Here is a 26,341-nt window from a genome sequence, read left to right on the forward strand (position 1 = left end):
TTCCAGGACCAGGAGTGGGCATGTGGCTTTAGAATCTCTGTGGGTATTTGAAAAGAAGGAGCCACAGTAAGATATAATAACTGTGATGATAGGGTAGCTAATATTTGCTGAGGACTTACTTTATGCTCTACTTTGTGCTATGGTCTCACTTTAATTCATAGTAGTTAGTAGTAGCTGTGCCAGGTAGGAATGATTCTGACCCCCACTTTAGAGATAAAGTAAAGCTCAGTGAAGTTCTACGTTTGCCCAGAGTAACATAGTCAGTAACTGGGAGAGGAGGACATAAGCCATATCTCTGCCTGTTCTTTTTCATCACTCACCCCTCTAAGGTCCTCTCTTTGCCAGGTTAGACCCAGTTCCTTCACACCTTCCCGGGACCTTACCAATAGCCCAGTAGGTCATCTCTCAAAACGCCCGTGTTAGGTATTTGCAAATCATCACTGTGGCTGCAGGTCTGAGCTCAGTTGCCCAAGAAGAAGGAAATAGTTGGCCCTAGTCCTTGATCATTATCTCTTTTCTCAGGTATTGGTTGGTATTCTTTGTCCCTTTTCTTTGCCCTGTCAGCATTTTCTCCTATCCTCTACTCCAGTGGAGAGTTAAAGTTAACGCAGGGGTAACAAGGTCTTCACAGAGGACAGACCTATAACAAACAGTTCCTTCCCAAGGCCTCCTTTATGTGGCCAGGCAGTGGTCTTACTCCTCAGGAGTCCCCTTTTGGGTCAAGAGGGGAAACCTGGCTCATCTCCACAGACAGACTTATTAGGCTGTCACACTGTGGGATGAGAAAACGATGTCACCAGATCACTGTGGCATGGAGCAGCCAGTCACACTTCCTGGAAGAGAGCAGGTTTAGGCAGTCCAGAATTTGGACGCCTGGGTGGCTCAGTTGGTTAAGTATCTGCCTTCGGCTCATGTCATGATCCTGGAGTCTGGGGATCAAGCCCTGCATTGTGAGCTCCTGGTCAGGAACATGACACCTTGCTGTACTTCTAGGAAGAGAAATCCATCTTGGTGAATGGGACCGATTAGAGGGGAAAATCTGGAGGCAAAGAGACCAGTTAAAAAAAACAGCAAGCCGGGGTGCCTGAGTGGCTCAGCTGGTTAAGCATCTGCCTTCTGCTCAGGTCATGATCCCAGAGTCCTGGGATCAAGCCCCACGTCAGACTCTCTGCTCCTTCTCTCTCTCTCTCTCTCTCTCTCTCTCAAATAAATAAATATATCTTTAAAATAGAAATAAACAGCAAGCATTTATTAAATACATTCTTTCTATGTGCCTGGCCATTTCCATTCTTTATTAGCTCAGTGGATCTCAGAACAGCATTGTGAACTGAGTACTGTAATTATCTCAAAACTTTTCAGTGAGGAGATCACTGCTCAGTGAGGTTCAAGGTGACTTTCCCAGAGTCTAGCTAGTAAGTTGGAGAGTCTAGACTGTCTGATTCCAGAGCCCAAACTGTTAACCATCATATTCCAGTGTCATTCCCCTATCAGGAAGGAGGCTCTTTTGCTGGGGGAAAGGGGGTGTGGGTAAAGGCCATGAAGATAACAAACAGGGATACAGGAAGAAGGGCAGCCTGGGGACAGCAGGAGGAGCTCAGATTCCAGAGTAGCAAGTTTGGCTGATGGGGAGCCACAGCAGGTGTTGGAGAGTAGGAGTGGTGGAACCAGGAAAAATTACTCTGGCAATAGGGTGAGTGCTTTGAGTCTCATCAATATGAAGGACAAGCTCAGGGGTCATGAAGGGGGAAGGGAGAGGAGATTGGAGCTGAGGGAGCCCACTGTAGGTAGCACTCCTGGATTTATAGAGAGTCCCCCACCCTGTCTTCCCTGACATTCCTTTTTGTCCCCTCTGCAGCCATCGTCAGCCAGTGGCAGCAGGAGTCCAAAGAGAAGGTGGTATCCCTCCTGCTGTCCCACCTGCCCCTACTTCAGCCAGGCAACACAGAGGCCAAGTCGGAGTACATGAGGCTGCTGCAGAAAGTGCTGGCCTACTCGATCGAGAGCAATGCCTTCATCGAGGAGAGCCGCCAGCTGCTCTCTTACGCCCTCATCCACCCGGCCACCACACTGGAGGACCGCAATGCACTGGCCCTCTGGCTGAGCCACCTGGAAGAACGGCTGGCTAGTGGCTTCCGCACCCGGCCTGAGCCCACCTACCACTCACGCCAAGGCTCAGATGAGTGGGGGAGCCCTGCAGAGCTGGGCCCTGGGGAGGCAGGGCCAGGCTGGCAGGACAAGCCACCCCGGGAAAATGGACACGTGCCCTTCCACCCATCCAGCTCAGTGCCGCCAGCCATCAACAGTATTGGGAGCAACGCAAATGCAGGTGAGGGAGTGAGGGTTCCAGGAGGCCATGCCTACTTGAAAAAGGTCAAACTGGGCTCTTCACTCGTTCTTTGGCCTTGAGCAAGTCATATAATCTCTCTGGACCTCAGCTTTAATGAGGCTATGCAGAGCTTGTGAACTGCCATTCCGGGAGCCGTGTCTGACCTACAGACATGTCTGGTTGAGCTCAGACTCAGTGAATCTTTGCTTTTGTCTTATTATGTTTTAAAATAAATTTGGTGACATCAGAAATTGGTAATTTTCCCCTAAAAATCCAGATTTCAGTTTCTCTTAAAAATTTTTAAAAAGTCCGGCAACTCAAGTCCTGTAATCCTGTAGCAACAATAAGATGGCCGAATATTGTGTTCCCCCCACTTTAAGACCCTGCACATGTGCCCCAGTTGGCCTGTGCCCCTAATGACTTCTTTGGGGCATGTCTGATACCTGCCAGGCCTCTGAAAGCATTGAGTTACTAGATGTAATCTAAGGTCCCTTCCAGCTTAGACATTGTGGATTTGTGTTTATGGCTTCAGCTAACAGCATTGTTTCTGAGAAATCTGTGTTCGTAAGCCTGTTTACGTAAGATGAAAGTCACACTGTAATATTAGTAATTAGTAATAGTAGGTAACATTGTTGAGTGTTGACTGTGTTGTAAGCGCTTTACTGACATGGTATCTCATTTAATCCTTGTCACAACTTTATCATCAGCCTCATTCTAGAAATGACACTGAGACTCAAGTGAAGTCACATATTCAAGGTTATACACAGAGCAAGTAGTAGAATGGTCCGAAGTTTAGACCCAGCAGTCTGACACCAGAGTCCGCCCCTGGCGACTACTCTGTCCTCCAGCTAAATGGTCTGGAAGGGCTGTGTTGGTAAGCACCCCAGAGGCTAGAGTGAGCAGGAGGAGCTGGTGAGTTTTTGAAATAATAGTTGAAATGAACAGGATAAGGGGAAGGTGGCATTTCCAAGGTGTGGTGAGGTAATATGACCTGACTCCAGGTGTGAGAGGTTTCAAGATTTAACCTCAGCATTGCTGGTCCCCCTTTGGCTGGCTGGTAGTGCTTAAAGCAAGCCAAGAGAGAGTGGCAGTGAAATGTCATCCATGCCAGTAGGTGAAGTGAACCTGGGTCTCCTGGTGGCACCTGGTACATGCCCTTGGTGCTCTGAGCCTCTTTCTTCCCCCAGTTTCATATGGATGTCCTAGCTACTTGTCTCCCTCCCAGGTGCTGGTAAGGATCACAGGAAATAGAGGGATAGGAAAGCATTTCTGGCACCTCTGGCAACACAAAGTGTGTTAGACCCTGTTTTATAGTCTCAGAGCATCATAGTTTCTGGGTCCAAATTGGGAAAATACATTAATAAAGATAATTCTAACTCAGATTATTGAACATTTAGTCCTTTTCAAAAGGTGTTCTGAGAAATTTACACAAATAAATTCTTGGGCTGAGTCACAGAAGGGTCACCTGCCCCAGGTGGTATAGCCAGAATTTAAATCCAGGCAGTCTGGCTCCACAGCTCATACTTGTAACTACTATGCTACATTGCTTCCATGTAAAAGTGACCGTCCCATAGACACTTAGACCTCATCGAGGGGAGGGGGTACCCATACATTTATTCCTCCCCACAATGTCCCAGTGGGGCACAGCAGCTATTAAAGGACTAACTAAGCTGGAACAACGTCAGATAGAGGGGTTGAACCAGAAGAGAGAAAGGAATTGGGCATTCCAGGTAGAGGACACAGCATGAAATGAAGACACAGGGGTGGCAAATTGGAGTGTGCGGACATCTGGCTGGGATGGAGAGATACAAGAATTTAAATGAATAATAGCAGTAGCAGACATTCATGTTTACTGTGTGCCTATCTCTGTGCCAAAGACACTACTTGGAAATGGAGGCAGTGACTTTCCCAGGATCATAAAATTAATAGGTGGCAGAGCCAGAATTTTAGTGCAGGTCTGTCTTGACTCCCAGATCTCAGTATATTAGGGCCACATTCTGGGGGGCCTTGAAGGATAGGATGAAGCTTTTCAATTTCAAGCAGTTGCGGGAAACAGGAAACCATTAAAATATTTTTGAGTGGGGAGCAAGGATTGGCCTGTAAAGGCAAGCAGGGTGGGTTTGGGGTGCTGCCAAGGACAGACCAGGGTTTCTTGGAGAGAGTGTGAGGCCCTGGATCTCCAGCCAGCATTCCTGTTTTTATACATGCTGTGGCCGGCCTCCACCCCAGTGCCTGGCCAAGCAGGGCTCCTCAGGAACTGTACGATCATTCTAATCAGGATAATTTCCTGCCTCCTCCTTCACTGAGAAGGGAAGAGAAGGAAGCCATGGGCACCAAGACAGGAAAAAGGGGAAAAAAGCCTATACCGAGAACCATGGGGCCCAAAAGGTGCCATTTCTGGGAAATTCAGACCCTTGGAAGAAGCCATGAAAAGAGGACCCCAGAGGTCAGAGGCAGAGGTGGAGGCTGGCCTGAGGGTATGAATCAGTGCCCTGCCCTCTCCTTCAGGTGATTTCCTGGCTAGGAGCATAGACTGTCGCAGATGAAGGAAGGGGGTCTGGGGCCTATACCAGACTGGTGGTTCTTCCTGGGTTGCGTTTCAATGGAGCACTGGCAGGAATCCTAGCCTTTCCATCAGAAACAAGGCTAGGGTTTTTCTGTAGCTGCCTCCCAACTCCCTCTGGCAACTGGGGCAAAGTACTTCTGTTCTCTGAGCATTGATGTTCTCACATACCCAGGGTGAGGCTTTTTGGCTTTGTGTCCTTGTCTTTTTATTTGACTTTGGGTACTTTTGAATTCCCTGTGTCAAGCTCAGAGGCACCCTTAGCACCCTTAGGATGGACCATGGGTGCCCTCCTTTAGGCTTTTATGAAACCGAGGGTTCTTGTGTATCACACCCTGCACCTGATCCTGGTGATGCAGAAATGATTGAGCGGGGTGGTTATTCCTGCAACTGCTTGAAATTGAAAAGCTTCACCCTACCTTCAAGGCCTCCCAGAATGTGGCCCTAATACGCATGAGCCCAGAGTCCAGTGCAAGAGACAGGCTGGTGGCGGAGGCTACTGCTAGTCTTGAGCCAGTAACACAGGGCCCCCACGAGTGCAGAGGGAGAAGTCACAGAAGAGCTAACATTTGAGTGAGGAGTGAAGATGAGGTGGCTGGCAGGAAAAGGTGGAAGAGCAGTGAGTTAGGCAGAGGGAGTAGTTACATGGAAAGGTCTGGCACTCAGAACCTGCACTCTCCTGAGGATGGTTAAAATCAAGTAGGAGCCCTTTTCTTACCTCAGGAATGGGACAGATGGAGAATATGAAACACCTCGTGGAAGACAGCCTGGATTCACCCTGAGTTACTGGGCCTTATGGGTAGCTGATTTTAGCTCAGTACAGGAAAAATCTTTGGGAGGTGGTGAGGTCCAATGACAGGGATGTTGAAGAAGCAGTTTATATATTCCATTCATTCATTTGCTTTACAAATACTAATGAAGCAGCTCCTCCGGGCCACGCCCCACTATAATTACTGAGGCTGCAATGATCTTTAAGATAGGACAAGTCCCTGTTGTCACAGATCTCATATTGTAGCAGGGTGTACAGTTAATAAGCATGTAAACAAATAACTAGGTGAAGTCACTCCGGGTTGTGGTAGGTGCTGTAAGGAAGACAAGTAAGAGTCATACAATAGAGTAACCAAGATTGCTGGGGGGCAGCCACTCAGGGAAGACCTTGGAAGAGATGATGCTTGCTGGAAATCAGACTTTAGGGAGCCAGCTGCTAAGATCAGGAAGACAAGAAGAAAGAGCAAGTGCAGAAGTCCTGAGGTTGGACAGCTTGAGTGTTCCAGGAACAAGTGAAGCTTGGTGGGGAAAACAAAGCTAAAAAGGCTTGAACTGAAGAGTGAGCTGGTGGAGGTGAGAGTCAGAGATGAGCAGGGCCCAGGTCCCACAGGGCCTTGTAGGTATGTGGAAAAGTTTGAATTTTATCCTCCGTGTGAAGGAAAGTCATAGGTGGGATTTAAAGCAGGGACTAACTTGGTCAGATTTGCATTTTTGGAAGAATCACCATGGCTTCTCTGAGGTTAACGGGCTGTAGGAGGCACGAATGAAGGCAAGAAACCAGTGAAGAGGCGGTAGCAGTAATTCCAACAAGGGACACCAGTTACAGACCAGGGTGCTGGAAGAGAAAGTGGGAAGATAGAGAGATGTGGCTGAGAGTTTACTGATGGGTTAGGTATGGGGAATGAGGGAACGAGCAGTATCTCATAGGTGGTTCCTCTCAGATCCCACGGTCCCTTCCCGTTGTTGGATTCTGGGGCTGAGCTGCTGTCCATGGCACCAACCAGGGGGCATGATCTCCTGTGGTCAGATCTCCAAACCTGACCTCTTGCCTCTCCCCTTCTGGCCAGGTCTCCCCTGCCAAATTCACCCCAGCCCGCTGAAGCGCTCCATGTCGCTCATCCCCACGAGCCCCCAGGCCCCTGGTGAGTGGCCGAGTCCGGAGGAGCTTGGGGCCCGGGCTGCTTTCACCACGCCCGACCACGCACCCCTCTCACCCCAGAGCAGCGTGGCCTCCTCTGGCAGTGAGCAGACGGAGGAGCAGGGCTCCAGCCGGAACACTTTCCAGGAGGACGGCAGTGGCATGAAAGGTATGACGGGAGGGTAGTACTATGACCCTCTGAAGAGAGGCTTCTGCATAGCTTAGAGGACAGAAGGGAACCGTGGTAGCTTCCAGCTTCCTGTCCCATCACCCTCTACCCTACCCTAGCCAGGGACAGGTCTGAGGGAAGGAGTAAGTCCCTGCCCTTAGGGCTCAAGATTGAGCAGAGAGATCCCTCTAGGCCCTGGTCTGAAAGCCCAGAAACCCCTGCCTTCAGACACCCCAGCCTGACAAGGAAGCCAGGACAGAGCAGTAGCTGATGTTCCAGGGACACCAATGAGGTCATCCTAGTACATACCCAGTCAGGCAGAGCAGAAGGCTCAGATGTCCTAATACCAGGGAAGACCACCTAGAATGGTGTGACTGGTCAGGAGAGGAAGTGGCTTATGGGGTCATCTGGGTGGCTCCATTGGTTAAGCTCAGGTCATGATCCCAGGGTCCCAGGATCGAGCCCCACGTCAGGCTCCCTGCTGAGCAGAGAGCCTGCTTCTCCCTCTCCTTCTGCCTGCCACTCCCCCTGCTTGTGCTCTCTCTCTCTGTCAAATAAATAAAATCTTAGGGGAAAAAAAAGTGGTTTATGGACCTTTGGCTTCCCCCTACTCCTGGTTTTCTGCAGTTTCTGGTGTTACCTCTGGTTGTATACATGTATTCTCTCTTACCCCCTTCAAGGTGGAGTTCCATGGGGCTCCTGGAGAAGGTGGTTGATGCTGGGGCCTCAGAGTCCCCCCAAGGTTGGAACATTAAAAACTGCAGAAAACTGCTCCCTCCCCACAACTCTTCCTCTGCCATTCCTGACCTTTTGCTCTCCTTTTCCATAGATGTGCCCTCATGGCTGAAAAGCCTCCGCTTGCACAAGTATGCGGCCCTCTTCTCACAGATGAGCTACGAGGAGATGATGACACTGACTGAGCAGCATCTGGAGTCTCAGGTGAAGCCAGTGGGACCATCGGGAGGTGGTGGGGGCAGCACCATTTTGACGTTACTCTTGCGGCCCAAGCCTCTGGTGTCTCTTCAGGCCCAGGGGGCACCCCAGGTACCTCAGCCTCACACTTCCAGCTTCCTATCCCCTTCTGCCTCTACCACAGAATGTGACCAAAGGTGCCCGCCACAAGATAGCATTGAGCATCCAGAAGCTGCGCGAGAGGCAGAGTGTCCTCAAGTCCCTGGAGAAGGTGAGGATCTGATATCCCCATCTCCAAGTCCAGCTAACTGCGTGGTGGCTCTGGGTGGCCTCCCCTGGGGGTTTCCCCAGCCCTCAGGTCTGACCTCCAGAGAACCCAGCCCTTGGGAGGCCAGGAGCAAGTCAGATCACAGGGTTCATGGGCCTTTGGCCGAGAGGCTCCCCTCTCTTTCTGTCCTGGTCTGTGTCTCCAGACTTTGTCTCTGTTAACTCAATCCCTGCTCCTTTCACTTTTCCGGTCCTAACTAGTGTTCCTGATGGAGCAGAATGTCTCCTGGTGTGCATGATCTCTTTCCATTTGGTTATTTCTCTCTCACTCCTCTTCCATATCTGCCTTGATTTGCATTCCTTTTCCCCTTCCCTGCCACTTGCTTTCTGGTTCCATCCTTGGTGGAACCCTCAGGCCCAGCATCAGACCACCTTCTCCAGACCCCCTTGGAACTCCACTTTGAAGTGGAGAAGAGGGATTACATAATACAAATGTGTACATATCTGTGTATATATGTGAGCTTGTATTGTCCTTACCTGTTTTCTCTAAGTGCTAGGACTCAGGGTTCCACCGGCGCTCTCCTGGCTCTGTCTGACCCCGCTTGTGTAGTCGTTCTGTGTAGCTTTGGGGGTCAGCATGTGACCCCGGATGTGTCCTCCCTACTCAGGATGTGCTGGAAGGCGGGAATCTGCGCAACGCTCTGCAGGAGCTGCAGCAGATAATCATCACCCCCATCAAGGCCTACAGCATCCTCCAGGCCACTGTGGCTGCTGCCGCTGCCGCCACCCCTACTGCCAAGGATGGGAGCCGGGGGGAGCCACCACTGCCAGGTGCTGAGCCTCCCCTGGTTCACCCTGGCACAGACAAGGGCACTGAGGCCAAGGACCCTCCAGCTGCAGAGAGCTACCCCCCTCCACCAGCTCCGGCTCCCACTGATGGCAGTGAGCCAGCCCCGGCTCCCGTTGCCGACGGAGACATCCCCAGCCAGTTTACACGGGTGATGGGCAAAGGTGAGAGACCACGCAAGGCCCAGCAGGAAGTTCTGGGACAGCCAATTGAACCCAGTCATCAGGGATCAAATCCAAGTTAAATGATGGGAGCAAGCTTTTTAAAGGACCCTAGTGACTATATCAGAGAGTGGCTGAGACTGAGAGTAGTAAGGCCCCACCCTCAGGTATGTCTAGGTTGGTGGTAGGAGACAACCCTTATTTACCCACACAGTGTCTCCAGCCTGAACAAAAGGCGGAACGATGTGTCAGTAGATACTGTGTATAGTATGAGACAAATCCATTGGTTCTTTCACGGGGTATTAAAGTCCACAGGATGGGGATGGTGTAACTCATAGTGGGCTTGGCCTTTCCTAAGGCAGCATGGCGTAGCCGACTTTACAATTGGATCCATATCCTTTTAGCTGTGTGACCTGGGCCAAGTGATTCCACCTCTCTGAGCTACTATGGTGGGTTTATATATGTTCATGATAACTAGGTACCATGCTTCGCACATACCTAGAACTCATCCAGCCTGAGTGTCCTCTTCCAATTTTTGTGCTGGCCAGGAGGGCAGAGGGAGCTAGAGCATGGCAGAGGACATGTTGGGGCTAACTTCCCTCCCTTTCCGTTGTCCCTCAGTGTGCACCCAGCTGCTGGTGTCCCGACCGGACGAGGAGAACATCACCAGTTACCTCCAGCTTATTGAAAAGTGCCTGACTCATGAGGTGAGGCCTTCTCTAGGGTCCCAAGAAAGGAAAGGCTTCCCCCTCGTTCTCAGTATCCGTATTCCTGATGTGGCCCTCAGGGTCCCGCCCGGCTGGCACCCACCCAGTGTCTCCAGCCCTTATCTCACTAGTGTTGGCTTTAGTGGCTGCTGTGAGCTCTCCTTCTCAGAGCCTTCTTACGTGTTCCTTCTCTGGGCAGCGAGATTCCCCTCCCTTCTGCTGGTCCCTCAGCACTTAGTTCAAACGAGTACACCTCAGGGACGCCTTCACTGGCCCCCCCAGTAGATGAGGCTTCTCCTTCGCAGTGCTCGTCACAGGTCAGATGGCCTGCGTGTCCTCTGCCCTGCTGAACCGTGAGCTCTGTGTGCACAGGTTACCTCTACCTCCCAGTACTGCCTGGCACAGAGCAGGCAGGCTGTAAATAATTTGAGTGGGTGAATGGAAGGCATACTCCCGCTTCACGCTCCCCATTCCAGGCGTTCACGGAGACGCAGAAGAAACGGCTGCTGTCCTGGAAACAGCAAGTGCTGAAGCTCCTCCGGACCTTCCCACGCAAAGCCGCTCTAGAAATGCAGAGCTACCGGCAGCAGAAAGGGTGAGCGGGCTGCCAGGGTATGGGGGCCTTCCTTCCCGAGGCCCTTGGTGGTGGACAGGGGTGCTCAGTGGGCTGATTACATTCTGGGCTGGGAATTGGTTGTCCTCATTCAGTCACTGGGTGACCTTCCACAAGTCACCCAGTGAAGACTTTACCAGAAAAAAAATGGGTGTTCTGAGCACTAGAACAGGTGCTGAGCTAGCAGAAGCAACACCTACCCCTTGTTTTCCCCTGTGTGCAAGGTGCTGTGAAGTCCCTTTTGTCCCCTATTCTCCCCTATTTCTCCTCTATTCTGCTAAATACCGCATTTGAGAATTCAGGTTAGGAGAACTGCTATAAGTGGATGTGAGGAAACCTTTATCCGCTCCCATCTCCATCCTGGGGGTGCCTTGGGGCAGGAGAATAGTGTGTGATGCAAGGACTTGGGCAGGGAATCCTTGTTCAGAGCAGGTCTGTGTTCTGTCCTTTCCATGGGGATTCTGGTGGGGGAGGTGAGGAAGGGGCAGACAGAGGGGCCCCGACCACCTCAACTGACACCATGCCTTCTGCTCTCTCACAGCTGGGCGTTCGGCTCCAACTCACTTCCCATAGCTGGCTCTGTGGGGATGGGGGTGGCCCGACGGACCCAGCGGCAGTTCCCCATGCCTCCCCGGGCCCTCCCACCCGGCAGGATGGGCCTTCTGAGCCCTTCAGGCATCGGGGGCATCTCCCCACGACATGCCCTCACTAGCCCCAGCCTTGGGGGCCAGGGCCGACAGGTGAGCCAGTGGGAAGCGGAGGGCCTGGTACTTCTGGGATTGGGGTGGTTGTGCCTGGGCTGAGCGTTTCCATGTGTTTGTAGCTGGGCCCGGCTCAGAGGGAAGAGGCTCCTTTGCCAGCTCTTCCGAACCTGGGCTTAGATCTCAGCCTCAGCCTCTTCCCACTCAGCTCACCACTTTTTTTTCCCATTCCCTGTGCAGAACCTGTGGTTTGCCAACCCTGGAGGCAGCAACAGCATGCCCAGCCAGAGCCGTAGCTCTGTGCAGCGCACCCACTCCCTCCCGGTCCATTCATCACCCCAGGCCATTCTCATGTTCCCTCCAGGTAAGCTGCCCCCACCCTTGGGGCTCCGCCTCGGCAATACCCTTAGGTGGCCCTTCTCTCAGTCCCATTCCCACTATCCTCTCCTCCTACCTCTCACCACTCTGCACCCGTCTTCCCACGTCCTGAGTTTTCTTGTACCCCCATCCCCCACTTCAGTTTCCTTTCTCAGATCCTACCTGCTTTCTCTGTCTTTTCTCTCCCTTACTCCCAGCCTTACCTCTCCACACCTCTTCCTCCCTGTGTTCACAGTCTTAGTGTCCCTGTTGGTCTCCATCATCATCTCCTTAGAGGATCATTAAGTACTCAGTTTGGAAGGGGTGGAAGGGATGAGACCGTCAGAGCATGGAGGTTTCTATGGAGGGGAGTCCTGCCTGTCCGTCCCCTGGGATTCTTTCAGGCAGGAAGCAGCAGACTTCAGTTTGTAGATCAGGTTCCACACTAACGGGTCTGTGAGGTGAGATGGCTGTTTGCCCTCTGCTCACAGATCAGTCTAGAGATGAGAGATGAGAGATCAGAATGAGGGTGAAGTGAGCAAAAGGGAGGTTAGAGAAATGCTAGCCCTGCCTTGGTTATCGAGTGGGGGAGTCTCCTGCCCTGGGCCAGGCCTGCTGCTGGCCACTCAGGCTATAAAGGCAGAGAAGGCTGGTCTGGAAGAGGTGAGGAAGGGGGCGAGGGGACGCTGACTGGCTCGTCAGTAGAGCATGCAGCTCCTGTCTAAGGCTTATGAGTTCAACCCCCATGTTGGAGGTAGAGTTTTACTTTAAAAAAATTTTTTTTGAAAAGATTTGCAGGGGCACTTGGGTGGCTCAGTGGGTTAAAGCCTCTGCCTTTGGCTCAGGTCATGATCCCGGGGTTCTGGGATCGAGCCCCGCATCGAGCTCTCTGTTCAGCAGGGAGCCTGCTTCCTCCTCTCTCTCTGCCTGCCTCTCTGCCTACTTGTGATCTCTGTCAAATAAATGAAGAAAATCTTTAAAAAAAAAAATTTGCGGGTGATCCTGAGCTCTTCGTGACATAAATACCAGTCAGTGGGTTTCTTCACTTATGAGATTATGTGAACCAGTGAGAGCCAGAGGACCCTGTCCATTGTTTGTGTTCATCCTAACGTGGTGGGCATCTGCTTTACATCAGTCGCAGATGCAGGTGACTGGATGGATGAACTGCACGAGCAAACAATTGGAGTAGTTCTTTTTACCTGCGTGCTGCGCGCTGGACTATGGATCCAGCGGCTTTCCATGCCGTCAAATCAGATCCTCCCGGCTGCACACATGAGGGTGCTGGTTTATTCCCATCATATCAGTCATGAATGTGAGACTCAGGTCACTTGCCCAAAGTCAAAAAAAAATATTGGCTAAGAAGAGACAGTTAGGGGGCACCTGGGTGGCTCAGTGGATTAAGCCGCTGCCTTCGGCTCGGGTCATGATCTCAGGGTTCTGGGATCGAGCCCCACATCGGGCTCTCTGCTCCGCAGGGAGCCTGCTTCCTCCTCTCTCTCTGCCTGCCTCTCTGCCTACTTGTGCTCTCTCTCTCTGTGTCAAATGAATAAATAAAATCTTTAAAAAAAAAAAAAAGAAGAGACAGGTGTCCCGACACGGCCTTAGCTCCGAGTTCATTGGGGATGTGATGATCAGAGAGACTGGAGGTGGGAGCAGCATCTTCTGAAATCAGGTAGAAAGCACAGGGTTTCTCCCCATAGCAGTGTGGGGTAGGGTCAGGTCTGCTCAGGGAGGTGGGCTGTTTCCCAGGCACTGGAGCAAGAGGCCCTTTAGAGATGGTTTGAGGACAAGCCCCATGGCTGTTGTCCTGATTTGCCCCATCTGTCGGGCCTACCCAGATGACATCCTGCCCAATGGAGCAAGTCGAAGTGGGGATGGGAATTGTTCTAATTAAGCTTCTGCACCCATGTACAGAGCAGGTCATCAGTCATGGAGTGCAGGGCTGCCCAGTGCCTGGGGCTGATGGCTAGACTGCATCTAAGGCAACATGCAGTGTGTGGCCTCCAGGACTCTCCCTCAGCTTCCCATCACTTCCTCAGCCTGCTGGTCAGGCTTTCTGTTCATTGCTAAGCCTCTGCCCTTGCCATTGTTGCCTCTGCCTGCTCTGTGATACACCCATGCCCGTCTGTGTCCTTCATCCCTGCCTGGTCATACTTCCCATCAGAGCGTGTGCCACGTCTTACATATGGTTTCTCTGTCTTTTGCCCCTCTCTCCCTTCTTTTCCTCTTACCCCGCTCAGCCCCTGCACTCCTTTGTCTCCCAGGTTCTGCCTTCCGTGGTCAGTTCAGCCCTCACCTCTGTTCTCTCTCCCCACAGACTGCCCGGTCCCTGGGCCTGACCTGGAGATCAATCCCACTCTGGAGTCTCTGTGTCTGAGCATGACAGAACACGCCTTGGGTGGTGAGCATTTCCTCTTTCCCTGACCCAGCTCCCACCTACCCAGCAGCGTCTCCGCCTCTGAACTGAGCAACTCAGAGCATCCTGAGGGGTCCCTAGGGGAGGCCAGCCTCCAGGGAGGGCCTGACTGGGATGACAGGCTACCCGAGCGCCTTTTCCTGGGCCTCCCGCCAGTTCCTGATCTTCCTCCCTTCCTCCCTTTCTCACCACAGATGGGACAGACAAAACCTCCACCATCTGACGGGACCCACAGCCCAGCGCACCCATAGGCTCCCTGGGCGGCGGGCGGGGGCCAACCCCCAACGGGCTTCTCTGCGACAGCGAGAGGGTGGGCTGGCTCAGCTATACATTCTAGTATTTTTCTACTTTCTCACCCTTTTAACTTTTGTTTAACATTGGCACGCGCCTTGCTCACTCCCAGGCCCGTCGAGGGATCTCTGCTGAGTTTTAGGGAGGTAGGGGGCAGCCAGGATAAAGGAGGCAGGGACTGGCCAGCCTGACTGCCCCTCCTTCCCTCCCTCATCCCCTGCCTGGCCCAGTCCCACCCCTGCCTCTTCCAGACTGCCGGCCACCTGCCTCTCCTAAGGGAGCAGCTTACCCCTATCTTGTGGGGCCTGCTCAGAACCATCTGACATTTGGGGAGAAAGAAGCGGGGTTGATAACCTGCTCTCCTGGATGTTATTTGAGAGGAGCTAAGGAGAAGCTGGTAGTTGAGAGGATCCCCTCTCTCTCTCCTTGCCACCTTCTTCTCCTTCCCCATTCCCATCACCCCCAAGGACAGGAGCCACCCTCCTTTCACTCACCTCCTTTTGCCCTGTTTATCAGAGGTTCTCTACAATTAATTTCTTAGGCCTATTTAAGATGCATATTTATATAGTTCTTAACGGTTTTTCTCTCTGATCATTCCCTCTCATTTTTAGAATCCCCAGGCCTCTCTCTGAGCCAAGAAAGTGGCAGGGGGAGCCGAATTTTATGAGGGGAGGGGGCAGAGCCCCTTCCTCCAGACCCCCTAGTCCTTCCCCCGCTTCCCCCCAGTCCTGGCTCCCCAGATGCAGAGGTAGAAGGCCAGGAGCCAGGGAAGCCAGTGAGGTCAGGAAGTCTGTTGCCTTAACATCCCCTTCCCGCAACCAACACACACCCTTGTCCACTCCCAGGTCTGGTAGCTGAAAGACTTGGGGTAAGGAATAAGGGAAAGGGGATTGTTTGGTTTTTGGTTTCTTTCCCCACCCCTTTTTTCTTTCATCCTTCCCCGCCCCCCATTTTGTCATGACCTCACTTAAGTGGAACACTATATCATAACCCAGAGATTTGTCCCAGCCGTGGAGTCATACAGACCCTCTGGTCTCTGTTCCTGCTGAGGGGTTGTGCTGGGGCCCAGGTGGAGGGAGGGGACTTGGGGGTTCAGGCTGTGGGGGAGCCAGGGTCCCCTATTACAACCCCCTCTTCCCACTCAACCCACCCCACCCCCCACTGGGACATTCTCAAGCTTTTCACACCGAAAAGGAAAAAAAAAATGTTATTTTTAGATACATTTTATGAATAACTTTTGTTATGAATATGGCTGGTAACCATTGTGTATGTTATTAAAGATACAAAATGTTGGGAAAAAACAAAAAACCAAAAAAAAAAAAAAAAATTTTAAAACCACCGCCCTCCCTGCACTCTCAGCCCATTCCCCAGACCTTCTTGCCTCTGCCCTCCTGGTCTGGACCTTCCTCAGCTCTGAGCCCAGGGAAGGGGAGGAAGCCAGGGGGTGGGGTGGCCCTGGGGATCTGCTAAGGTCCCCACCTCCTCTCCCAGTGCCGGGCTGGGTGGGGTGTCAGGTTTATTTATGTACCTCTTGCACACTCATCAACCTATGCAAGTCCCCCACCCCGGCCCCTCCATGTTTCTGTGCCTTTGGTCATTCCCCTCAAGTTCCCAGGGCTTCTCCAGTCCCCCTCTCCCAATAGCCCCGGGAAGTGGGATGGACAGGGGCCACCTCGTTTGGAATCAGCAGGGTGTCCCTCTTACAGGACCCTCACCACCTCCCAGCCAGTCCTGTCTTCTTCACTACCCATCAGTGTGAGCTGGCTCTGCCTGGCATTGGGAGGTGGTGAGGGACACCCCCCCACACACACACACAATGGGAGGCAAGAGCTGCCCCCCTCCCCCAACCTGACAGCAGAGTGTGCAGGACGCAGGCGGCCCCACTCTGATGGGCAGGACCCTGACCCTCTTCTACCCCAGTCCCTCCCCAGCCCCCTCCCCTGCCACCATGATTTCACCCTCCCTCCTATCCCCAGCCCCACTGGCAGAATCAGCTTTGAGTAACTGTACAGTTTTTCTCGCTGTTGGAGAAGACTTACTTGTTGGAGTTTCACTTGTTTAATGGTCTGGGCTTATTTTGGAAAAAAAAAAAAAAAAAAAACAAGAAACAAAAACACAAAAAGGATTCTGACCTTTGTTATGCTATACTATACTTCATGGAAAACCTAGTGGCCTTAAGCTGAGGCCACTGCGCTCCTGGGATGGGGGGGGAGGAGAAGTATAAGCAGAATGAGACCATAGGGTTGGGAACGGGCATAAAGGGAAAAAAGTCGGCTTTATTAACAGCAAGGCTTGGAGGAGAGGAGGGAAACGAACAAAGCAAAGGGCTCGCAAACCACTCAAAAAGTGCCTTCCTGCGCATAATAATTGCATTATAATCATGTCTGCACCAACCCTGAAAGACCTGGGAATCAGTCACTGTCACTGTCGGCTTCACTGGAATCAGAAGCTGCAGCTTCACTGCCATCCTCTTGGGCAGAGTGCTCACTGCCACTGGGGAAGGGACTGGCACTGCGGCTCCGGCTGCGCTGGCCACCGCCATCACTGCCGCTGTCCGAATCATTGTCACTGCCACGGGCCGGGCCTCTGTCCTCATCATCAGAATCTGCATCGTCTTCCGAGTCCGCATCACTGCCAAAGATCTCCTCTTTGTCCCGAGCGGCCCGGGCCTCGTCCTCACTGCTCTCATCCTCGCCGCTACCACTCTTGTCACTGGCCTCATCCCTGTCAACCTCTTCACGTTCACTCTCGCTGCCTGAACGCTCGTCCTCACTGCCTTCCTTCTCACTGCTGCTGCCTTTCTCTCGCTCCTCATCTGTAAGGGAGCAGGGAGAAGTGAAACCCAGTTTCCCACCCTTCCAGGGCTCCGGGGTTTTGCCTGTCCAGCTTTACCTGAGCCCCCAGCTTCTTTCTCTTCTGTCTCCATCTCTTCCTCCTCTTCTTCCTCGGGTTCGTGGTTCTCCAGCTGGGCCTTCCGTGCCTCCTAGAAGTAGCAGGGTTGAGGGGAAGGAGACTGTCCTGTCAGGCTTCTGTCTCTGCTTACCCACCACCCTCTCCATGGCTGCCCTGGGCCAGTGATGCTTATTACCTGGGCTTCTAATTCCTTCTCATTCATGTCCCGGTGTTTGACCACCAGCAGGGCATTGGTACCGGACTGAACCCCAGCCTTTGCTCGGCGTTTACTCAGACGGACCCTGCAGTGGGCAAGTAGGTGGGGTGGGGTGTGTGGAAGATGCATTTAAAGACCCCAGTGGGGGATCCAGTTTGACTTGGTTCTTACTTCCTCACCAGCGCTTAGTCCAGAAGAGACCAGAATAAATGCAAGGTGAATGAAGGAGACTAAACTCAGAGGTTGGATAAGGGAAGGGGAAGGATAATAGCTCCATGAGTCCCCTGTATTTATAAAGTGTGTATACACGTAAGAGATTTTAAGGTAAATTAGCAACACTTAAAAGCACAGAATCTAGATCACTGGCTTTTGGAAAGTGTTAATCTGTGGCCCCACTGGGACTTTACCTTCGCAAAGCATAGCAACAAAAGGTTGAAGGAGCCCTTTGCTAGGCGAGGTCATGGTGCCCCTTGGAGGCTGCCAAGAGCTCCAGGTCACCCAGAGCCCACAAGGCCACTGTGCTGCCTTTTACATGGGATCAGAGGTTGTGATCTCTGCTTTAAACAGACTCAAGGTCCCACTTTCTTTCCCAACCCTTACATTACACCAAGGTCCCTAGCACAGGAATAAACTTGTAGCTCTCAGGAGGTTTGTGGGTATCCAGGATTTCATTTAAAATACTGATGCTAATTTGATGTTATTACTCCGTATTTTGCCTGTGCTGACTTTCACATGAAATCTCTTACTACGTCAGAGAGAACCTGGCTATCTACACTACAAGAAACCTCAATCTCGAGATTTTTTTCCTGGGTTCGTGTGTTAGAACTAGGTCCAGCTCACATGGTCAAGCAATCTTCTGCTACTCTTGTTTGAAACATGAATCCATATGTACAAATGACCTCCAAGCTAGCTCCCACATACCCCAGATCAGGATTCTGAAGCACAGCCCCAGACTAGTCTGAGGTAGGAGTATACCAAGTACCTGGTCTCCAGTTCGTTGTAGTAAACCCCATCGCCCTCCCGGAAGATGAAGAAGTAGTTCTCCTCATAGCCCTTGCTGGCTTTGTTCTTCACGTTCCAGTTGTACTCCCGAGCAATCTTGTAGTCGTATCTGATGAGGATGAGAGGAACAAGGTCAGCAGCCCCACTTCTTTCTTACAAGGGATAAAAGGGAGAGACCCGGTCCTCCACTCCCCAAACCTAACCCGACCCACGCACACGTCATCTGGTGCATAGTCCATCTCCTCCTCCTGGTCCCGCTTTCGCTTCTTCAGCGTCTCTTCCACAGGCAGGAAATAGGCCACAAACTGGTTCCCTTCCTCATCCATCATGCCTCTGGATGGGAGAAGAGAGAAGAGTAAGGACAAAGGGGCAATGAGGAACAGGCCAAAGTGGGCAGTGGGGCCACTTACCTGATCATGGCCTGAGACATCATCTCCAAAGCAGCTGCACCACTCGTGTCCTTGGGGGCTGGGTCTGAGTCAAAAATTACCTGAGCACACGGGTTGATCCACATCTAGGGGCAAGAGCACTGGTATTAGACTGGGACAAGCAGAGACACCAGGCTCTGCCTCACTGCCTCCTGCCCTGGATCTGACCTTAAAGTCTGGGAAGACAGGCATGACCTCCACCGGTGTCACTCGGGGCTTGCTGTAATGCTGGGAGATCTGGTGGGCGCAAAAACAGGGTAGGTGAGGAGGATATGGAGCTCTGGAGCTGCTCGTTGGTCCGCCCTCAACCCCTATCCCACCCCATCCCCATCCCTCAATTACCGATTTCTGGGCATCCTCAAAAGTTTTCTCAATGGCTGTGATCTGGCTATCCCTGTCTTTGTATATTTCTTCCTCTGTGAACTGCTGCTTCACAGAAACTCCAATCCTAGGAGTAGAGAGAGAAGACTTTAGGGGTCACTGGACACACCTGAAATCACCTTCCCTCTCTACCCGCCACAACTTACTTGACCTCAGGCTTCTCATTAGAGATGCCATAACGATTGAACTCAGTGGAGATGTACTCAGTCTTCCGCATCCATGGCACCACTTTCGCATGCTGCTGGGATCTGGGGGTAGAGTGTTAGGCACCTAGGATCCACCACCCTCCTCCCATTAGATTCCCTCCACATATCCAGTCCTCAGCACACACACACACCTCTTGGAGCTTGTAGGGGCCTGAATCTCCTCTTCCAAAAGCTTCTCGTCAGCTGGATCTAGAAGTACTAGAGGAGAACAAGGGGGCAGGAGGGCTGTGAGGGAGGGCCTGGCCTTTTCTGGCCTAGAGCAGACCCTCCCTGCCTTCCCACACACCATTGGGGTCGATGCGGTAGGTATCCGGGTTGATGAGGTCAATGGTGACCCCCAGGTCTGGCTCAGTGAGGAGGTCGTGTTTGTGCTGTTTTTCCAAGGAAGTGGCTTTGTACTGGACAAACCTGGGTGGGGAAACATACCCATTATGGTTTCCTGATTTCCAGCTTTACCCTCATATTCCTGCTTCCCAGAGCCTAAGCTTTTCCAGGGAGGAACTCAAAATGGGAGTATCCCCCATGTTGGAGTTACAAGGCTGGCTCTTCAGTGGGAAAAGAATGGAACACTGCTTGTTTCATTCATCAACAAATATTTATGGAGCACCTACTACCATATTGCTAGGTACTGTTCTAGGCTCTAGAAAGAAAGCAGTCAACAAGAGAAGCAATCCTTGCCCTTACGGAACTCATGATCTAAGTGAGTTGTTTTGCCCTCCTCCAACTCAGTCTCACCTGTTCTGGTCAAAGGGGTAGGTGATGAATTTGGGGTCGAAGGGGATGTCAGGGAGGCTATTGCAGTACTTGACTCGGCAGACCACTCCAGACCTGGGAATACAGTGGTTCAAAACCGGTCCCCTGCTGCCCCCCCACTCTGCTCCCAGTCCCCACTGGCCCACCCCTTCTGGGAAAACCCAATGGGGCTCACCTCTCAGGCAGAGTCCGGTGAGAATTGGGCCTGGTAGGTAAGAGAGAGCGAGACATTGAAGGAAAGATGGAGAACGCGATTGACAGAAGAGTGAGGGGGGTTTCTCCAAGCTTTTAAAAAAGGGAAGGAGGGAGTGGCAAATGGTAATCCCTGTGGGAGGGTGCTCCAAGTACTTTAACGGAAAGAGCCTAAGATTCAACTCCTTTTAGAGAAAGTGTCTCCAAACGCTTTCATGAATGAAATCAACTGCTCAATCCCTTTTGGAGGGGACGTCTTCAAGTACTCTAATAGAACAACGTGCTCAACTGCTTTTAGCAAAGGAATTCTCCAAATGCTTGACTGGAGTAATAAACGCACAGTCCGTCTAGATAGTCTTCCAAGAGCTTAATCCCTGAATTCCATGGCAGGAAGGTGGGGGCAACACCCCATCCTTGAAGAAACCCACCCCTGTCTGTCAAAGTGAGCGCTCCGTGACGCCACGGCGTTCGCGGCAAAGGTCTGACATCACTGGGGGGCTGGTGACGTCGTAGGAAGACACCCGCGCCCGACCCCCCGCCTCGCCGAAACCTGGACAGACCTAAACGAAAACGATACAGCCAGGCGGCGTGGCGCCTACCTGTGGCCATCCTCCCGCTGGGCCTGGGTCTGGATGGTGGGCGCCATGGCGACAAGGCGAAGGAAGCCCGGACGGGGTCCTTGCTGAGCCGCGGGGAGACGCGGAGGGGTGCACCGACGTTGGCGGACGCCTAATCCGAGGGAGGGCTCAGGTTGGCGCCGCTCTCCGCCGGGGTAGGGTCGGAATGAGGTGGGCTGGTGAAGACTTCCAGTGGAGACTCAGCTAAACGCGCAGGCAGCGCCAAAGACGGCCTCGCAGCTCCGGCTCCACCAACTGCCGCCAAGACGCTAAGGACCCGACAGGGCGCCTCAGGCCGCGAGGCCTTCTGGGAAATAGAGTCCGGATTACACCCACACCCGGATTGGCAAACGGCTGGGTACAGGGCGGAGCGAGGGAGAAAGAGCCTCTTGTGATTGGCGAATCGGGGTCTCAGTCTGGACGTCTTATTTGAGAGTCAAGTGCGGGAGGCGGTCATTCTTTCCTCCCATTGGCCGAGTTGTTTGGGAGGCGGGGCTAACTAGCAAGCGGGGCCTGGAGACCGAGACGCTCAAAAGAAACAGGGAGAAAACAGCTTGTGACGCACTTCCGGCGCGCTAAACTGAGGAAGATGGCTGCGTCCCAGCAGCAGGCTGCAGCTGCTTCGTCTGCTGCGGGCGTATCGGGTCCAGGTTCGTCTGGCGGCCCGGGTCCGCAACAGCAGCCTCAACCACCAGCACAGCTGGTGGGGCCTGCCCAGAGCGGGCTTTTGCAGCAACAGCAACAGGACTTCGATCCGGTGCAGCGTTATAAGATGCTCATCCCGCAGTTGAAGGAGAGTCTACAGGTGATTGGCCGAGAGCTGCGAGAAGCTAGCGGGATTTGGCTCTCTTGTTCCAAGCGGGAAGGCAGAGGGGCGTTAGGCAGGGAAGTGGAATGGCGTTTGGTCCTCTTGATGAGGCCAGAGCGAAGGACTGCGGATTGCCCTGTGAGCGGGATCGGCACGAATGTTGGGCCTGGGAATGGCCGCAACTTGAGTGGGAGGGAGTTTAAAGGAAAAACAAGGCCCTGGTTGTTAAAGCCTGAGTAAAGGTCTGGCCTGTACAGAGATTCTGCCTGTGATTGGTGGGTGAGGGAGGACTGTAAGATCTGTCGAAGAGATTACCCGGAGAACCCTAGGTGAGAGCGGGCCTCTGCGGAAATACGGCTGCTAATCTGGATTGACAGGAGGAGAGATGCCAAGTGAAGAGGAGGCTTAAAATTGAGTAGATTTTTTAAAAATATATTTATTTCAGAGAGAGCAAGCATGAGGGGGAGTGGGGGAGGGGCAGAGAGAGAAGCAGACTCCCTACCGAGGGAGCGCGGCGGAGGTGGGATCCCAGGACCCCGGGATCATGACCCAAGCCAAAGGCAGACCCTCAACCGACAGAGCCACCCAGGCGTCGAGAAATTGAATAGATCTTAAGAGTGTAGATCTACCAAAAGTGCCCCTTCTGTTTCTCTATTTCCTGCATTTTTTTAAAAATAGACCTTGATGAAGGTTGCAGCCCAGAACTTGATTCAGAACACTAACATTGACAACGGACAGTGAGTATAGTCCCCTTCCCCTCGTCTTAGAACCTCATACCCAGATCCCCACCCACCTATGCCCCTTCCTTCTATTTCCCAGCTCCACTCCTTAGTGACCCGCCTTGCTCTTTTGCCTCTTAAAACAGTCCCTTAGGCCCTGCCTTGGGGGCTTCTGGGCCTAAACTTGGTTTCCTGATGGATACTTGGTTGGGTAGCCACTGAAGTTCCAGAGATTGGAAATCCATTCCCCAGTCACCTTCTTCCCCTGGGCTATAGAAAGAGCAGTGATGGACCCATACAGCGCTTTGACAAGTGTCTGGAAGAGTTCTACGCACTCTGTGACCAGCTGGAGCTGTGCCTGGTAAGTGGCCTCCTAGATAGCGGGTGATCACAGCCCTGCCTCTGCCCTCAGGTCTTCAGGAACCTTCATTCAGTCAGTCGACACACTGGGCACACCTCCTAGGGGCCACACTTACGCTTTGCACTTGAGGCTGGGGACACAGTGTTGCTCCAGTCCTTGCCTTCACTAAGTTTCCAGTTCAGTGGGGGTGACATACATCCCCAAATAGTGATAGCTCCGAGTGGTCAGGGCTGTGATAGGAAAAGCCCAGGCCACAGAAGTCGGGGTTGTGATGGGGGAGGCGCTGGGTGGTGGGGAGGTCAGGATTAAAATGAGGGAAGCTTGGGGATTGTTGAAGCTCAGAAAAGGCACCTGACTCTGCCTAGCGTGGGTCAGGGAGGGGGACGGTGACTCAGGGAAGTTTACTGGTAGAGAGTGCATCTGAGCTGAGGCTGGAACAAAAATGGAAGATGGGCAGGAGTTTTGAGGAGGGCGGGTGGCCAAGAGCACAGGCCTCTGGAATCTGCATGGACCACCAATCTCTACCTGCAAGTTTCAGGTTTTTCCTTTGAGAAGTAGATTTTAGGGAAAGATGGCAAGATCATGTATGTAGAAAGCGTAACACGGTACTAAGCACATGACAAACATTCCCTGTAGTATCATCATCATCATCATCATTGTAAACTGGGGTTTGAAGCCAAAGTCAGAATTTGAGATGCCTGGTGGTAGTAGAAAGGTGTTCCAACCAGAAGGAATAGCTTCTGCTTTAATTTCCCTTTTAGAATGTCACAGATTCAGTTTAGCTGAGGTATAGTAAGCATCAGGGCTTGTTGGAATTTTTTTTTTTAAGATTTCTTACTTATGGGCACCTGGTTGGATCAGTCGATTAAGCATCTGCCTTTGGCTCAGGTCATGATCCCAGGGTCCTGGGATCGAGTCCTGCAACCGACTCCCTGCTCTGCAGGGAGCCTGCTTCTCCCTCTCCCACTCCTCCTGCTTGTGTTCCCTCTCTAGCTCGCTCTCTCTCTCTCTCTCTGTCAAATAAATAAATTTTAAAAAAAAAAGATGTATTTATTTGAGAGTGAGATTGCATGCAGGAGCAGGGGGGAGGGGCAGAGGGGGAGAGAGAGAAGCAGGCTCCCTGCTGAGCACGAAGTCCGACGTGGGGCTCCATCCCAGCACCCTGATGAAATCATCCCCTGAGCAGAAGTCAGATGCTTAAGCGACTGAGCCCCCCAGGTGCCCCAAGCTTGTTGGATTTTGAATATAGCCCCGAGGGTGCTGGGGAGCCATGGAGGAAGAACGTGGACCTGCTGGCTTTATTAGGAATATACCTGTGGCTGCCAAGTGAAGGATGGGTCAGAGGAGCCAAGAGTAGAGGCTGGGAGCCCAAGGAGGCAACCATGACAGAACTCAGGTGGGCTAGGCTACACCACCACCCTGAGGAATCCAGGAAGAGCAGATGGGAAAGCTACTCCGAAGGCTCTGCGTACAGCCATAGGGCTGCCCCGGACTGTAGGAGGAGCTGTCTCCAGGATGAGGTCCAGAGCTCAAGCTGGAATGGCAGTGGCCTTCCTGAGACAGGCACCCAGGAAGAGGAACAGTTTGGTGGGAAGGGTAGGAGAACTCTGGAATTTCAGGGGAGACCGGGGACACAGGTGTGGCGGTGTCACCGCGGAGGTGGCAACTGAGTAGTGCATGTGGATGGGACAGCCGTGAGAGGCATGAGAACAAGAGCAGCTGGGACCTGAGAACTGCCCCACTTAGGGCTTGGGCTGAGTAAGCCATACCTAGACAGCGCAGCCAGAGAAGGAGGAGGAAAACCAGGGGCAGGTGCCATCAGAGAAGCCACTGCCAGTGTCCAGGCTGGAGTCAGGACAGCCCCAGTAATGGCAGCTGCATGATGTGCTGGGACTGTGGCTGTCTCACACACTGGTCTCCCTGTTCTCACCTGACAAGGTAGCAAAGGCAGTTGTTAAACCCATTCTGTTTTGCAAAGGAGGAAACAGACTCAGAAGCAGCTGCGTGCCTCAGGGTCACCGAGCATGTGGTCGACAGGGCCAGGCTCTGACTCCCAAGCCCGGGGGAGTCCAGAGGACCAAGCAGGCTACCCCAGGCTGGCCCTTGGGGTGGGGGTGGCAGCACCAGGAGTGACACTGAAGCCGCACCTTGCCTACCCGTCCACAGCGCCTGGCCCACGAGTGCCTGTCCCAGAGTTGCGACAGCGCCAAGCACTCTCCCACTCTGGTGCCCACGGCCACCAAACCGGATGCAGTGCAGCCTGACAGCCTGCCCTACCCGCAGTACCTGGCAGTCATCAAAGCCCAGATTGCCTGTGCCAAGGATATTCACACCGCTCTGCTGGACTGCGCCAACAAGGTTACAGGCAAGACGCCTGCACCACCTACTGGCCCTGGGGGCACCCTGTGAGCTGGCAGGGCTGGGGGTGGGGCGGGCCGCGGTGGGGGGAAGGGGACCTGGAGGAAATGAAGAGTGACCTGAAAGCAGCCTCAGTCTCTGCCTTTTCTTCCCGCCTGAGCCCTGTGGCCCAAGCCAGCAGGGGGCAGCAGAGGCCAGCAGGGAGCATGCAGGGCGGGGCCTCGCGGCCTCCAGGCAGCCTGCTCTCCTGCCTAGCCCAGGATGCACTTTGGACTGTCTGTGGATGACCTCTTACTAGGGCTCTCCCCGAGCCTGGCCTGGGCAGAGAGCCCAGACCTGCCTCTCTCCTTCAGTCCTTCCTGATTTTGTCCGTTGGGGGTGGGGTCTCTGTGTTTGCTGCTTTTTCTAGCTGTCTCTAGTGTATTTCTAAGGCATGGGTCAGTTATCTGTCATTTGATCTCTTTTTGTCTCTGTCTCTCTGCCTCTGTGGTCCTGTCTCTGACCATCTCTGTTTTAGTCCTCTTTTGTTCCCTTCTGCCCCCGGTTCCTAGCTGGGCCTCTGTTCTGAAGGGGGCTGGATTCTGGGAGCCAGACCTCTCGGTTACCTGGGGCCCGGGGAAGAAGTTTCATTTCCAGGGTCCACAGCCAAGTCCACGGATCCCCAGCACCTCCCATGTCAGCCCAGCCCCCAGGTCCTCAGCCTAGGAAAGGGGAAGTGAAGGGGTTCTAGGCCCTGACCTCAGCATGCCTGGTCTGAGAGCAACTCACTCCCCCACCCGAACCCAGAGTCTGCGTCAGCAGCACTCAAACGAGGGGCATTGTGCAATCCGTGGTAAAGCCTAGCCCAGCTGGATGCCTGGGTCCCTGTATTTTTAGCCCTAAAGGAGAAGTGAAAAGATCCTAGCAGGGGTGAATCATCAGTCCTGGGGAAGAACCCAGGCGCCTGGGCCCCAGCTCCAGGAAGCAGGCTTTGGGGAGGGGGCTTCAGGGAAGGAATGGCCCACCAGGCTCCCCTCTTCCCTGAGAGCAAGCTTCGGGAGCTCCGCCATGGCTTTCAGGCCTGGGCAAGTGTAAGGCGGAGCTACCAGCCCAGGCCCAGCTGTTGGGGTATGAAAGGCTCTAGTGAGTCAGCCTGGTTGCGGGGACTGCCCCACCCAACACCTTCTCTGCC

General features: G+C 53.0%; 3 protein-coding genes across 3 annotated transcripts in view; 2 read left to right on the forward strand and 1 right to left on the reverse strand.

The window, feature by feature from the left end:
- The window catches only part of SAMD4B (sterile alpha motif domain containing 4B), a 38,273-nt gene extending 22,736 nt beyond the window's left edge, over window positions 1-15,537 (forward strand). The window contains exons 3-13 of the mRNA XM_045987571.1: window positions 1,856-2,326; window positions 6,725-6,964; window positions 7,794-7,903; window positions 8,061-8,147; window positions 8,812-9,154; window positions 9,773-9,858; window positions 10,335-10,453; window positions 11,013-11,211; window positions 11,413-11,536; window positions 13,847-13,930; window positions 14,140-15,537. Of these exons, the coding sequence (XP_045843527.1) occupies window positions 1,856-2,326; window positions 6,725-6,964; window positions 7,794-7,903; window positions 8,061-8,147; window positions 8,812-9,154; window positions 9,773-9,858; window positions 10,335-10,453; window positions 11,013-11,211; window positions 11,413-11,536; window positions 13,847-13,930; window positions 14,140-14,168 (1,892 nt within the window). The 3' untranslated portion in view covers window positions 14,169-15,537. The remainder of the gene's footprint in view (window positions 1-1,855; window positions 2,327-6,724; window positions 6,965-7,793; window positions 7,904-8,060; window positions 8,148-8,811; window positions 9,155-9,772; window positions 9,859-10,334; window positions 10,454-11,012; window positions 11,212-11,412; window positions 11,537-13,846; window positions 13,931-14,139) is intronic.
- A 955-nt stretch (window positions 15,538-16,492) lies between these two features.
- PAF1 (PAF1 homolog, Paf1/RNA polymerase II complex component) lies at window positions 16,493-21,235 on the reverse strand. Its single transcript, XM_045987572.1, has 14 exons — window positions 20,907-21,235; window positions 20,291-20,320; window positions 20,098-20,190; window positions 19,649-19,770; window positions 19,494-19,560; window positions 19,303-19,404; window positions 19,118-19,223; window positions 18,944-19,012; window positions 18,758-18,861; window positions 18,564-18,680; window positions 18,328-18,456; window positions 17,325-17,430; window positions 17,129-17,219; window positions 16,493-17,051 (listed from the first exon to the last, which is right to left on the reverse strand). Exons 1-14 carry the CDS (start codon window positions 20,951-20,953, stop codon window positions 16,648-16,650), a joined length of 1,587 nt encoding a protein of 528 aa, XP_045843528.1. The 5' UTR covers window positions 20,954-21,235; the 3' UTR covers window positions 16,493-16,647.
- Window positions 21,236-21,474: 239 nt separating this feature from the next.
- Window positions 21,475-25,298, forward strand: MED29 (mediator complex subunit 29). Its single transcript, XM_045987573.1, has 4 exons — window positions 21,475-21,729; window positions 22,411-22,469; window positions 22,728-22,812; window positions 24,979-25,298. Exons 1-4 carry the CDS (start codon window positions 21,514-21,516, stop codon window positions 25,219-25,221), a joined length of 603 nt encoding a protein of 200 aa, XP_045843529.1. The 5' UTR covers window positions 21,475-21,513; the 3' UTR covers window positions 25,222-25,298.
- The last annotated feature ends 1,043 nt before the right edge of the window (window positions 25,299-26,341 follow it).

The sequence above is a fragment of the Meles meles genome, chromosome 19, assembly GCF_922984935.1.
Source record: "Meles meles chromosome 19, mMelMel3.1 paternal haplotype, whole genome shotgun sequence".
In the NCBI taxonomy this organism is placed as follows: Eukaryota; Metazoa; Chordata; class Mammalia; order Carnivora; family Mustelidae; genus Meles; species Meles meles.